Source organism: Natator depressus, chromosome 2 (genome assembly GCF_965152275.1).
Source record: "Natator depressus isolate rNatDep1 chromosome 2, rNatDep2.hap1, whole genome shotgun sequence".
Classification (NCBI taxonomy): domain Eukaryota; kingdom Metazoa; phylum Chordata; order Testudines; family Cheloniidae; genus Natator; species Natator depressus.
The window spans coordinates 42,100,736-42,115,641 of NC_134235.1; the positions used below are offsets into that span (position 1 = coordinate 42,100,736).

The window sequence follows — 14,906 nt, forward strand, 5'->3', positions numbered from 1 at the left end:
AACAGCCTTTCCTTCAAGAGCAGAACTTTGAAAATCTATTTCCACTCTGCTCCCAGCTCTGCCCATCCTCCCACCCCAACTCAAATACACTTAATTCCTTCTTCTTCCCAGTTGGGCTGAATATTCTTCTAATGAAGGAGAAGACATATGGTTCACTCTGGAATCCATCACATGCTTCTGAAGTCAGCTGGTGAGTTCCTAGAGAGTGATGAGACACTACTACTCTCCTACTATACTTTTGCACAGAGGTGGGCAAACTATGGCCCGTGGGCCACATCCGGCCCGCAGGACCGTCCTGCCTGGCCCCTGAGCTCCTGACTGGGGATGCTAGCCCTCGGCCCCTCCCCTGCTGTTCCCCCTGCCCCACAGCCACGCCACCGCGCTGCCAGCACTCTGGGCGGCAGGGCTGTGAGCTCCTGCAGGGCAGCGCAGCAGTATGTCTGGCTGCAGCCAGGTGGCGCAGCTGCCAGACATGCTGCTCTGAGTGGCATGGTAAGGGGGTCAGGGGGTTTGATAAGGGTCCTGGGGGATGACGACAGGGAGCAGGGGGGGTTGGATAACCGTGGGGGTCCTGGGGGGGCCTATCGGGGCGGGGTGTGGATAGGGGTTGGGGCAGTCAGGGAACAGGGAGCGGGGGGGTTGGATAGGGGGTGGGGTCCTGGGGGGGCAGTCAGGGGGCAGGGGCGTGGATAGGGGTATGGGCAGTCAGGGGACAGGAGGGGGACGGGGGGAGGTTGGATAGCAGGTGGGATCCCAGGGGGGGCAGGAAGTGGGAGGGGGTTGGATAGGGGGTAGAGGCCAGGCTGTTTGGGGAGGCACAGCCTTCCCTACCCAGCTCTCCATACAATTTTGCAACCTCGATGTGGCCCTCGGGCCAAAAAGTTTGCCCACCCCTGCTTTTGCATCACCCTCAGACAGGGAATGATCTCAATTTCCTTGCAGAGTAGTCCCTGTGGTAATAGCAGGTGATCGGACAAGTCCTTCTAAACAAAAAACTTGGAACACTTTTTTACCTTTCATGGGTTCACTGATATTCTGCACCAGCTACTGACCACTACTACGGAAGTGCTCTGCTAAAGACTTTGGAAACGTCTGCTTAGATTCTGTTTTTTTGATGTCAGGAAAAACAACTCATTGGAGATCAACAGGCAAGAGAGGAATGGAAGGAAAAATAAGCCAAAGGGCATCTAAAGTCATAATGTGAGGCAGTCGATTCCTGTTCAAAAAATACCACTGCTGGAAAATGCAGTTTCTAAAGTTGTGCTGAGACTCAGGCCTGGTCTACATCAAAAAACTTAGGTCGACCTAGCTACATCACTCTCAGGTGTGAAAATTTCACACCCCTCAGAGACATGGTGTAGACACCAGTAGGTCGACAGAAGAATTCTGAACCGTCATCTCACAGGGGGGTGGATTTACTATAGTGACGGAAAAACCCCTGCTGTCGCTGTAGCAAGGGTCTACACTACAGTGGCATAGCTGTAGCTGTGCTGCTTTGCCATTTGCAGTGTAAACATACCCTCAGGATTTACCGATAGTGAGAAGACAGAAGGTAACAGTGTCAAGGCGTTAAACCCAGTAAAATAAGAAATTATCTCTCCTCAATCACTCTTAACTCTACAACAAAAAAATAAATTGGATTCTCAAACAAGACTGTCTGGCAATGAAATGATTTCTAGTGTCATTCAGGCCTACCAATGTCTCACTATTCCGAAGCCAATTGTTTATATAGTATCCTTGGGGTCCTGGATTCCAATTCCAACACGGATTCCTGGTCCAATTCCAACACGGATGGTCAAAGTAGATGTCAGTTCTTCTCCATGGTTCAGTTAAGTAGCAAAACATCCTATAATCTCTTCATTGAAAGATGTTTGTCTCAGACTCCAGTGATCCAGGTCTATACCTGCCCATGAGTTCAACTGGTAGCCCAGAACCATGTCATAACCCAGAAAGTTAGCTCTTCACTTCTGCATTTTTATAATGATCCAAAAAACCTCTCTTACAATCAAGGGAAATTAATTCATGGGACACAGAGATGAATACATAAATGAGGACACACTGTATACTACAATACTAGAAATTGTGCTAAATTCAGTGACTTTACTGGGTCTGAATATTAAATGATTCTACATGGGGAAAAATTATAATCCTACATAAAGAAAAGGAGGACTTGTGGCACCTTAGAGACGAACAAATTTATTTGAGCATAAGCTTTCGTGAGCTACAGCTCAAATGCATCCGATGAAGTGAGCCGTAGCTCACGAAAGCTTATGCTCAAATAAATTTGTTCGTCTCTAAGGAGCCACAAGTACTCTTTTTCTTTTTGCGAATACAGACTAACATGGCTGCTACTCTGAATCCTATATAGGTGCAGAAAAAATTAAATCACTATAATCTAAATTAAATGGGTCCCAAGAATTTGGCCTACCTTGAATTTACCAAATAACCAGAGATACCACATACATATACACACACACACACACACACAATACCAGTATACAAAGAGTGTGATTTTTACCGTTTTGGAAATGAGTTAATATTATTTTGCACTCCTATGTACCCATTCACGGGAGGACTTTTGAGCAATTATACCAGTGGGGTCCAACTTGATGCACAGAGGTTTATTTTGACTCTTCCCTCTTCCTCATCCCACACATCCAGGCATTATGCGAGTCCTGCAACTTCTTTTAAGCATTCCTCTTAATATGCCCAAGATCTGTCCTTTTCTTTCCATCTCCACAGCCAAATCTCTCATTCTGGACCTCATTATATCCTGCCTTGACTACTGCAACATCCTCCTCTTGGTTTCTCAAACATATACATTGCTCTTCAATCCAGACAAAATGCAGTCACTAAATTTATCTTTCTTGCCCACTAATATGATCATGCTTTTTCAATCTCTCTTCTTGTTCTCCAGCCACTCTTATGTCAAACTTAAGGTTTCTGACACCACCTTCACAGCTCCATAAAACTCTGTCCCTCTTTACTTATCTTATTTCGTCATACTTCACATTGGCCACCGATGCCCTTCAATCAGTGTTCCCACCCATTTGCCAGCTTCTCATACAATCACTTTGTGCCTTCTTCCACAAAGTCTTCTATGCATGGCAAAACCTCCCTGAGCTCATCAGCAAGTCCACAACTCTCCCATCATGTCCCTCTTAAAACCCACTTCTGCCATGTTGCTTATGGTGAATCATGCTGCATGTATATAATCTATTATTGTTACCCTTCCCCAACCTCTGGGTACTTGTCTATCCTTAGAATATAAACTCCATTGTTCTTTAGTGTCTATAAAGCACCTACCACATGGTGGGCACTGGCATAAATAAGTAATAAAAATTCCTCACCCCAGGTGGTCCGGGAAACAAGGGACATGGAGACCTGAACTTGGATCCCATGTTGGAACTCCAACTCCACAAGACTATCAGGTGCCCTTCACTTATCTTCTTTGGCATGTATAATTTTCAGTGCTCCTACACATATCAAGCACCTCAACTCATTTTCCACATAACGAATGAAGAATGAATCACTGATACCACAATACATTTTTGGAATCAGATACTCACATTCTCATTTCTTTGTAGAAGATCATCATCATCATATAAAGGTAGACTTGTCACCATCCATCCAGTACACAGCTTAATCATACCCATTAGCTGTGGACTTCCAGCAAACACAGCAGCAACAGGAGCCTGTCTTCTACAAAAAAACAATATCACTTCATGCATTTGAGTACAAGGACATATTTTCTAAAACAATATTTTATATCAATTCTAACACCCAAGTGAATCTTATAATCTGCTAAGGTAAAAATTCCAGCTCATGAAGATACCATTATGCATCTAACTACACATTTAACTGAAACTACTCTTCTTAGCAATCAGCTATGAAGTGGCCTAGTAGCATGATCAAAGTCCTTTGCATTGCTAGGTGGAAGCCCAAGCCTATTAGGAGCATGAGCTGATAAAGAAGGCCTCCTGATGAAGAGAGTGGAGAGAAGGGTTGGCTAACTGCCATTCACTTCTGCATTGTTTAATCCATGAAACAGCACTTGGTCCTGAAGGGACTGGGATCCTTGTCTTTTGGGCTGAGAGGAGAATGCCAAGTAGCACACACAGGAATGGGTGGAAGGTGAAGGAGGAAAAGAAAAGTGGCAATAACTATAGAAAAAATGGAAACCACAGAACAAGAAAAGAGATGCTACATATTTATATACACCTAGCAGAGCTTCTATAAAAGAAATAGAAATTTTTAAATAAAGATATTTTCTGAGTATAGCTTCTGAACTATGTCTCAGTTATTTTACCTACCTCTCAACAAAAAGCAATTAAAAGCTCCTGCAAGTCCCACCACATAACAAATATTTTTAAATAATCAGATTCATTTTATCATATGTTCTGCCCTGGCAAGGTTTTATTTTATTTGAAGATGTACTGGTAAAAGACATATATGTGTTTAGACATCTTGACTATCAAAAAAGGTGAGACAAATATTTAACAGGCTCTAGTTCAGTGGTGGACAACCTGTGGCCTGCGAGACAGTTTGTTTACATTGACCGTCCGCAGGCACGTGCCTGCAGTTGATCAATATAAACAAACTATCTCATGGCCCGCCAGCGGAAGCCAATAAAGATATTCAGTTATGAACTGAAAAACTTCCATGTTCATTAAAAATACAAACAACAGCTGTAAAAAGTGGTAGTCAGACTGCCCTTTGTTGAGCATATCTCAAAGCAAGTCACCATGATTAATTACGTAATTGATGTGTAATATATGCAGGCTAATGCAAAAGTCATTAAGCACTTGGCATGGTTCCACTTGCTGCCATAAAGATCCACAGGGGTGACAAATATCCTACACTGCTATTAACAAAAAGAAGAAATTGGTTGGAACATCATAATTATCAGCCTAGTCTTTTCTGAAGACGTACAGTTAAAGTCACTAAACTATTTGACCATAGGGGGCCCAATTCTATCCTCAAAGGCACAAGTTCCAGAAGCATCGACAGAACAGATGTTTGACTGTGTGAGGGCCAAATAGGGCCTGTAGTTCTCACTGGGAGAGAGTTTACTTTTACTTGAAGGAAAAATAATTTATCTGTAAGATTCAGTTGTACTCTCAGTATTTGTTATAACTAGGGCTGCGAGTTTGTCACAGAGGTCACGGATTCCGTGACTTTCCGTGACTTCTGCGGTGGCCAGTGCACCTGGCTCAGGGTAGTCTCCGGCCACCATGCCCACAGCAGCAGAGTTTGGGTGTGGGAGGGGGCAGGAGGTTGGCATACGGGATGGGTGAGGCCGGCTCTGGGCGGCGCTTACCTGGGGGGCTCCCCAGAAGCAGCGACATCTGCCTCGCTCAGCTGCTAGGCAGAGGCCTGGCCAGGCAGCTCTGCATGCTGCCTCCGCCCAGAACGCTGGCTTCGCAGCTCACATTGGCCGGGAACTGCGGCCAATGGGAGCTGCTGGGGGGTGGGGGTGGTGCCTGCAGGCGGAGGCAGTGCGCAGAACTGCCTGGTCATGCCTCCACCTAGGACAGAGCGGAGCGAGGGGGATGTCACCACTTCTGGGGAGCCCCCCAGCCAGGTAAGCGTTGCCCAGAGCCCGCCTCACCCCATCCCATGCCCCAACCCCCTGCCCCCCTCCCACACCCAAACTGAGTCTGCTGCTGCTGGGCGGGGGAGGCGCAGAGGCAGGTAGGGAGCGTGCCGGCCTCACCAACTCCCCTTCCCCTCCCCGGCCAGCACCAGCGGGGGGCCCAGGCCACACGCCGCTGCCTGACCACCCCAGCACCAGCAGGGGTCCCAGGCCGCATGCTGCCACCCCCGCACCCCCAACACCCAGGCCGCCCTCCCACAGCACCTGCGGGGGCCCCAGGCAGGCCCCCGCCCAAGTTTTAGTCATAGGTATTTTTAGTAAAAGTCAGGGACAGGTCACGGGCTATGAATTTTTGTTTACTGTTCATGACCTGTCCGTGACCTTTACTAAAAATACCCATGACTAAAACAGCCTTAGTTATGACCAACACAGCTAGCCATGGACAAGAATTGACATAGCCTCTTGGTCAAAGTGGAAGTTTTGAACCAACTACATTACATTACTGCTTTACTTAAATCTCTTATTTCCTTCATCAGTAGGGTTGATTCTGCCAATTGCTGAGCACCCTGGCCCTGATACAGCTAAGAATGAAAGTGGTTATGCACCTTGCAGGATCAAGCCTGATATGTGTCTCCACCAATGTTTTTTGCAAATAGCTATTAGAAAATTAGCATGTAAAGAACTAAGAACATAACATTCACTAACTTAAGTCTTTTATTTGGCGATTAAGGTTGGTAACTAAATTATATGAAAGCAAGTCACACATAATGCAGGCGCTGCTTCTGCTCCCACTGAAATCAATGACAAGTTCCTACTGCTTTCAATGGAAGTAATATCAAGTCCACAATCCCTGTCTTCTTTCCCTTCCCAAACCACATGATCAAGTATGGAGGGAAAACTCAGATTAATAACTGGATTTTGATTAATAACTGTAGTCTGTAACCTATCATTTAAATCAGCTTCTGTATCAAATGACTGGAGGACAGCTAATGTCATGCCAATTTTTAAAAAGGGCTTTAGAGGTGATCCTGACAATTACAAGTCAATAAGCCTGACTTCAGTACTGGCCAAACAGCTTGAAACTATAGTAAAGAACAAAGTTGTCAGACACATAGATGAACATAATTTGTTGGGGAAGACTCAACATGGTTTTTGTAAAGGGAAATCATGCCTCACCAATCTACTAGAATTCTTTGAGGTGGTCAACAAACATGTGGACAAGGGGAATCCAGTGGATATGGTGTACTTAGATTTTTAGAAAGCCTTTGACAAGATCCCTCACCAAAGGCTCTTAGGCAAAGTAAGCTGTCATGGGATAAGAGGAAGGTCCTCTTATGGAAGGTAACTGGTTAAAAGATAGGAAACAAAGTGTAGGAATAAATGGTCAGTTTCAGAATGGAGAGAGGTAAATAGTGGTGTCCCCCAGGGGTCTGTACTGGGACCAGTCCTATTCAATTTACTCATAAATGATCTGGAAAAAGGGGTAAACAGTGAGGTGGTAAAATTTGCAGATGATACAAAATTGCTCAAGATAGTTAAGTCACAGGCAGACTGCGAAGAGCTACAAAAGGATCTCTCCAACCTGGGTGACAGGGCAACAAAATGGCAGATGAAATTCAATGTTTATAAATGAAAAGTAATACACATTGGAAAACATAATCCCAACAATACATATAAAATGATGGGGTCTAAATTGGCTGTTACCACTCAAGAAAGATCTTGGAGTCATTGTGAATAGTTCACTAAAAACATCCACTCAGTGTGCAGTGGCAGTCAAAAAAGCAAACAGAATGTTGGGAATCATTAGGAAAGGGATAGATAATACAACAGAAAAATATATTGCCTCTATATAAATCCATGGTACGCCCACATCTTGAATACTGCATGCAGATGTAGTCGCCCCATCTCAAAAAAAGATATACTGGAATTGGAAAAGGTTCAGAAAAGGGCAACAAAAATAATTAGGAGTATGGAACGGCTGCCATATGAGAAGAGATTAATAAGACTGGACTTTTCATTTTGGAAAAGAGATGACTAAGGGCGGATATGATTGAGGTCTATAAAATCATGACTGGTGTGGAGAAAGTAAATAAGGAAGTGTTATTTACTCTTCATAACACAAGAACTAGGGGTCATCAAATGAAATTAATAGCCAGCAGGTTTAAAACAAACAAAAGTATTTTTTCATACAATGCAGTGTCAACCTGTGGAACTCCTTGCCAGAGGATGTTGTGAAGGCCAAGACTATAACAGCGTTCAAAAAAAGAACTAGATAAGTTCATGGAGGATAGGTCTATCAATGGCTATTAGCTAGGATGCACAGGGATGGTGTCCCTAGCCTCTGTTTGCCAGGGGCTGGGAATGGGTAATAGGGGATGACCACTTGGTGATTACCTGTTCTGTTCATTCCCTCTAGGGCACCTGGCATTGGCCACTGTCGAAAGACAGGATACTGGGCTAGATGGACCTTTGGTCTGAGCCAGAATGGCCGTTCTTATGTCTTATGATAAAATATGCTATTATTACTCAAAACAAAAATGCCCTGAGCAAAAACAAAACATAGAGACGCATCCAGGAACTCACACTTACTTGACCCACATCATGAGTTCTACTGTATCTGAGTCATAAAATTCTTGCAGTTCTGAAAGCTCTGTCATTATCCTAGGAAAATACTGAAGAAAATAAACAGAAGTTTATTAGATACCAGGGTAAGCCCAATGGGATCTCTCATAAACATTGTGACTTTAAATATAGCAATAAGAGTAATCGGTAGTCTTTACAGCCACAAAAGAAATATCGCTACAGATGACCAATTAAAGTCTAATAAAACTGTTCTATATTTTGGTCCAAATTAACTCCAAAGGATTTACACCAGGAGTGAATCTGACCCCTTATATTAAAAAAAAACAAAACAAACAAAAACCACAAACTTTTTCCCTTTGGTTTTTGAGACAGTAACTTGAAGCATACAATAGTAAACTAAATCGCAGTTGTCCCTCTTAAGGAGGGTAACAGTAGGTCTAACAATACCATTTAATTTAATCTAATAATGCATTTTGTTGAAGTATCCTGCTGTTCCTCAAAATGACCTCAATGCAATTCTCCTCAGTATAAAATTATGGAAGTTTGAGAGAAAATTACTATAACATCTGGATCTTTTTAACATTTTGCAATGTTTTTCCCCATTACTTCAGTTCGGTTCTATGGTATGACACAAACTTCTTAAACTGGATTTGTAACATATAGAGCCCTCTAGTGTCCAAACCCTTAAAACAGTTTTGTTAGAACAATTTGAAGTACAGAATTCCCCAGTCAACTGAACAAGTTTTATTTACTGCAAATAGATTTATATCTGACAACCTTTTTTAGCCATTATGGCTTCTCAGAGAGCCAATCTAAATGCACTGGCAGCATATGTGAAGTCAGAAGATGAGTAAAGGAAGTCTTATTCTACTGCTATACATACCATTGTATCAGATCATCAATAATAAACCATTTGAATCAGATGTTTATATCTTAATCACTAAGGGACCATTATGATCATCTAGTCTGACATCCTGCACATTGCAGGCCACAGAACCTCACCCATCCACTTCTGTAATAGACCCCTAACCTCTGGCTGTGATACTGAAGTCCTCAAATCATGGTTTAAAGACTTCAGGGTACAGAGAATTCACCATTTATGCTGATTTAAAACTGCAAGTGATCCCTGGTTTAAAACTGCAAGTGCAGAGGAAGGCAAAAAAACCCTAGATAAGTGGCTCTCAACCATTCCGGACTACTGTACTCCTTTCAGGAGTCTGATTTGTCTTGGATACCCACAAGTTGCACCTCACTTAAAAAAACTACTTGCTTACAAAACCAGACATAAAAATACAAAGTGTCACAGCACACTATTACAGAAAAATTGCTTGCTTACTCATTTTTATCATATAATTATAAAATAAATCAATTGGAATACAAATACTGTACTTGCACATCAGTATATAGAGCACTATAAACAAGTCATTGTCTGTATGAAATTTTAGTAAAACTAGGCAAATATCCAGATTAATTGAAGTACCCCCTGGAAGACCTCTGCATACCCCGGTTAAGAACCACTGCCCTAGGGTCTCTGCCAATCTGACCCAAGGGAAAATTCCTTCCTAACTCCAATATGGTGATCAGTTAGACCCTGAGCATGTGGGCAAGACTCATCAGGCAGATACCTGGGAAAAAAATCTCTGTAGTAACAGAGCCCTCCCTATCTAGTGTCCCATCTCTGGCCATTGGGGACTTTTGCTACTGCCAGTCGCCGATGGGCCACATGCCATTATAGGCAGTCCCATCATACCATTCCCTCCATAAACTTATCAAGCTCAATCTTGAAACCAGTTAGGCTTTTTGCCCCCCCTGCTTCCCTTAGAGGGCTGTTCCAGAACTTAACTCCTCCTTAACTTTTCATTTTGGAAAAGAGATGACTAAGGGCGGATATGATTGAGGTCTATAAAATCATGACTGGTGTGGAGAAAGTAAATAAGGAAGAGTTATTTACTCTTCATAACACAAGAACTAGGTGTCATCAAATGAAATTAATAGCCAGCAGGTTTAAAACAAACAGAAGTATTTTTTCATACAATGCAATGTCAACCTGTGGAACTCCGTTAGAAACCCTCAGCTAATTTTGAGCCTAAACTCGTTGATGACCAGTTTATAACCATTTGTTCTTGTGTCCATGTCATCTCAGTACAGAGAAGAGCTACAATTTTCAGATACTTTTGCCATTTACAAACTTAAACTTTAACAACTATTCACTCTGTAATATGATAACACCCGTTAAAAGTGCAATCTGATTCCTGTACAATGTCTATTTAACAAAAGCTCACTATTGTAATGATTGGGGTTTTTTTTTAATATGTACATGGCAAGGATTTGTAAACCTTTTAACACTTCCTAAATAAATAAATTGTTTAAAACAATTAGGTATTTAGAAATAGCTTTTCTGAACTTTTGTAATATGGAACTGAACTTTTTTTTAAAACCAGGACACATCTATGTAAGTGCCTAAATGGAATCCTTTAATGTAGTATTTGAACATCTAGAATATTTTTATGTGAGGTTCTAAACTAAGAATTCCATTTCTTGTTGACAGGAGCTTTTCAAATAAAGCACTTGCAACTGCCTTCTGTAATTCTATTTCCAACTTGCCTAACTGTCATCCCATGCATGTTTTCACTGAGAGGCATACTCTTAAATACATTCCAGTGTTTTACTTTTGCAATATTTTCTCTGTAGAATCACTTTACTTTATAAATCCAAAATTTAAATGAAGGTGTTTGTCTTTGGCCAAAGACTAATGCATTTTTTAATTGCACCAGCCACAACTGTTATGTATTCTTGTACATACAACTATATGATATTTTATTTGCTGTTTTTAAAGAACTATGTTCAGTAGAGCACACAGTCTGATATTACTGATTATTTCACATAGGTGCTATCTTTTCTCACCAGCAAGACATTACTTATACTGTGCCTACAATGAACAATTAACATACTCTTTTTCTTACCTCTTTCCACAAGCTGAAACCTATTATACTTGGAACTGCCATACTCAGAATGAGAGCCTAGAATATTTTAAAAAAATAAATAAAATGATTACCGATTGCTCCTTTATTCCCCACACATGGAACCTGGGATATTTACTGTTTCTGCCTAAAAGCTGAGACACAAGGTGGGAAAAATAATATCTTTTATTGGATCTCATCTCTCTAATATCTGGGACCAAAACGTATACAACAACACTGCAGATCTAAAAGCTGTCAGTTGTAATAGAACAAGTCTCAGACATGAACATTAAATGACATTTGGACAAATTCTGCAGTTCTTAGTCAAGCAAAACTCAATATGAACAAACAGGATTTTACTTGATGAAACACTACAGAATTTTGCTCATTGTAACTTTAGTAGTATTGGGTCTGAATAGCTTATTCGTCAACAGTGATGAAATGTTGAGCTGGGGAAGGAAGCAAGAGTGAACAGGTGTCTCTCTCACTAAGGTGATCAAGAGACAAAGAAAAAAAGAAAGAATGAGAAGTGCAATTCAATTCCCTTTAACCTTATTTATTCTCTCATTCAGAATCACAGTATTAATTCAAAAGATCAGCTTATTATACAGCACAGCAGCATTCCAGCTAATCAACCTCATCTTGCAAAGAAGGAGTAGTACAACACTGTTTTGGTAATTTCTAGTAATGAATGTATGCAAAGCAATCTACTGACAATTAAAACTGAAGCAGATCAGCTAATTGCATGCATAAAATAAAACATGAAATAGAAAAATAGATGTTCTTACATAACCTGGTATCAATTACATTACACTGGAAGAACTGCCTTGGCAATTCTTACAGAGTATTACTACTTAGTATTTACATAACAAGTGACATGTCCAAAGCATTGTACAAACATTCAGTAAATAATTATTCCTCAACACACCCTTGAATCAGGTAACTGGATATGATCCCCATTTTACGGAGTGGTAAAATGTGGCAGAAAAGAGATGTGATTTACTCAAAGCCACTCATCACATCAGTGGTAGAGCTGGGATTACAACAGAAGTGTTCCTGATTCCCACTGCAGCATTTATCCCTCTTAAACCCTGATGCCTCTTAGAGGCTGTAGCATAAATATGAGCAGACAATTGGTCTCAACAAATCTTATATGAATGATTCCAGCTATTGTTTAGTTTGACAATTTTTCAATCTCTCCTGACAATTCAATATACATTTGTCCAGGTTGCCCTATTTTTCTACCCTTAGATGTTTCTTTAGAATTCTCTATTACTCACCACTTGTAAAAGAGATGTACTCATTAGCTATAACTACCAACAATGGCTAACAATGACTGGTAACAATGACTCACCAGCAATATTGGGTGTACAGCTCTCAGTCGAAGCCACTTGAAAAGTGTCATCCAAAGCTCAGGGGAGCATACACCAAATGCAGCAAGCATACACATATAGGGAGTCCACAAGTACTTCATGCTGGGAAGCAACACAAAAATCCAAAGATGAGACATTGCACAGATTGTATTCAGGCTCCAGACACAAACACACACCTTCTCTAAAATTTATTTTAGAGATGACAGTTGACAGTCTGGAAAATGCCATTGTTCTAGTTTAAACAGCATTACATCTAGTGTCATAAGAATAAATGCTCTGAATATCTTTTTAAACTGCTTTGCTATTGCTTGACATGTCAAAACACACATCTCATGATGTCCTAAACAGACAAGGAGATGGAGTAGAGGTCTTTTCCATCTCTAGTTTCCATGATACACCATTAATAAGGCCCTACTTAATTTGCAATATTTTGGAAAATGCGGTGCCTGCGATATTAGGCTTTCACTGCAATTTTGACAGTGGGATCCCCGGACGGCTGACAGCAGGGGCCTCCGCTCTCAACCCCAGGCTCCTGCTCTCAGCCCCAGGCTGCTGACAGCAAAAAATCATGGAAAAGTAATAATGGACCTTATTACCACAAATAGGTCCATTATTACTTTCCTGCAATTTTCCATGGCTTGTCCGCAACTCAGCAGCAATTATTGGACAATCATCCCACGATTCAAGTACGGCCTTAACCATGAACTACCTAGTGCACCAAAAAGTTACACAAGATTTCAATGGAACATCAGAATTTAAAAAGAATGCTAGCACAGCAGCTGAATTTGAAGACCAACAGGGGGGTGATTAAAAATTTGTTCTAATTAACTTCTCAGATTTATGCTGGGACAAACCTAAGAAAATGTGTTCAAGAAACCAAAGACACTTAAGCATAGTCTTTTTTTTTTTTTTTTTTTTTTAAAAGATATATGGTCAAAGTTCACTAAGCTACTTCCTAGAGTAATTAGTAGTGTTGTATGTCAAACGGGTTTCAGAGAAAAACGTGGGAGGGGGACAATTTGAAAAACTTCTAAAAGGGTGACTAAAGTTAGTAATATTTTGCCACTTTCAAAACAGAAAGATCAGTATAAAACTTACCCTTCCAACATCATTGCAAGAGAACCCATTAATATTGTGTGGATTACATGATAAGCAATCTCTGGCCTTTCTCCAATTCGGCCATCGTCAAGTGTAATTTTTTCTTTGAGTGGTTCACCACTGCAGTTGGAAGAAAATGAAACAGCATTTATCTCACACATGGTATCACGTTGTGATACCTACAAAAAATTTGACAACAGCTAGGCCACTGGTGTGCTGATACCACTATCTATCATGCTGACCAATATTGTCTTATTGTTTCCTTGTACCTCCTGTCCATCTGTCTGTATTTATCTTCCGCCTCTTGTCTTGTACTTAGATTGTAAGCTCTTTGGGGGCAGGGACTGTCTATGTCAGGGGTCGGTAACCTTTCAGAAGTGGAGCGCCGAGTCTTCTTTTATTCATTCTAATTTAAGGTTTTGTGTGCCAGTAATACATTTTGATGTTTTTAGAAGGTCCCTTTCTATAAGTCTGTAATATATAACTAAACTATTGTTGTATATAAAGTAAATAAGGTTTTTTAAATGTTTAAGAAGCTTCATTTACAATTAAATTAAAATGCAGAGCCCCCCAGACCAGTGGCCAGGACCCGGGCAGTGTGAGCGCCACTGACTATCCGCTCGTGTGCTGCCTTTGGCACGCGTGCCATAGGTTGCCTACCCCGGTCTATGTTGTGTGCTTGTCTAGCTCCTAGCACAATGGCTTGGTCCATGACTTGGGCTCCTAGGCACTACGATATTTATTATTTGTGTTAACAACTTTAACGGAGAATCTAATTCAAGAGTAAGAAGCCTTCACACACATGTAACTATTCTGCACTGAAGTATGCTGTACTTAAGGTAAATCATCCTTTGTCATATTATTAGTCCAACTGCAAGCTGTAGAATCACCTGTAACTGCACCTATAATTTAAGGACAGAAAAAGGGATGGAGGACAGTTCAATTTCATCATTACAAATCCTAGTAGTATCAGATTTAGGTTGCTATCTTGCATATATAAAACAAATCCATTCACCAACTAGGAAGGTGAGGGGTGGAATGGGAAGGAATAGATTTTATTCAATCATAAAATTATTTTAAGCTACATCACAATAATAAACTTCATTGTGACAAAATGGAGAACTAAGACTATTAATACTTCACATTCAAAAACTAATTTTTGGACTTTTTTTAGATTTTTTGAAAAAGTTTTGTTGGACAAATTGAAGTCACTGCTTGTCACAAACTTGTCATGATTATTACAAGTGAAAATCAATTTGAAGAATGAGGAAATTAAAACTGACAAAATCATCGTGC

At 40.9% G+C, this 14,906-nt stretch overlaps 1 protein-coding gene across 1 annotated transcript in view; it reads right to left on the reverse strand.

Annotated features, from left to right (window-relative positions):
• The window catches only part of DPY19L4 (dpy-19 like 4), a 48,737-nt gene that overhangs the window by 11,788 nt on the left and 22,043 nt on the right, over positions 1–14,906 (reverse strand). Inside the window, exons 13-17 of the mRNA XM_074944085.1 lie at positions 13,611–13,730; positions 12,494–12,614; positions 11,143–11,199; positions 8,186–8,268; positions 3,570–3,702 (exon numbers count right to left, since the gene is read on the reverse strand). Of these exons, the coding sequence (XP_074800186.1) occupies positions 3,570–3,702; positions 8,186–8,268; positions 11,143–11,199; positions 12,494–12,614; positions 13,611–13,730 (514 nt within the window). The remainder of the gene's footprint in view (positions 1–3,569; positions 3,703–8,185; positions 8,269–11,142; positions 11,200–12,493; positions 12,615–13,610; positions 13,731–14,906) is intronic.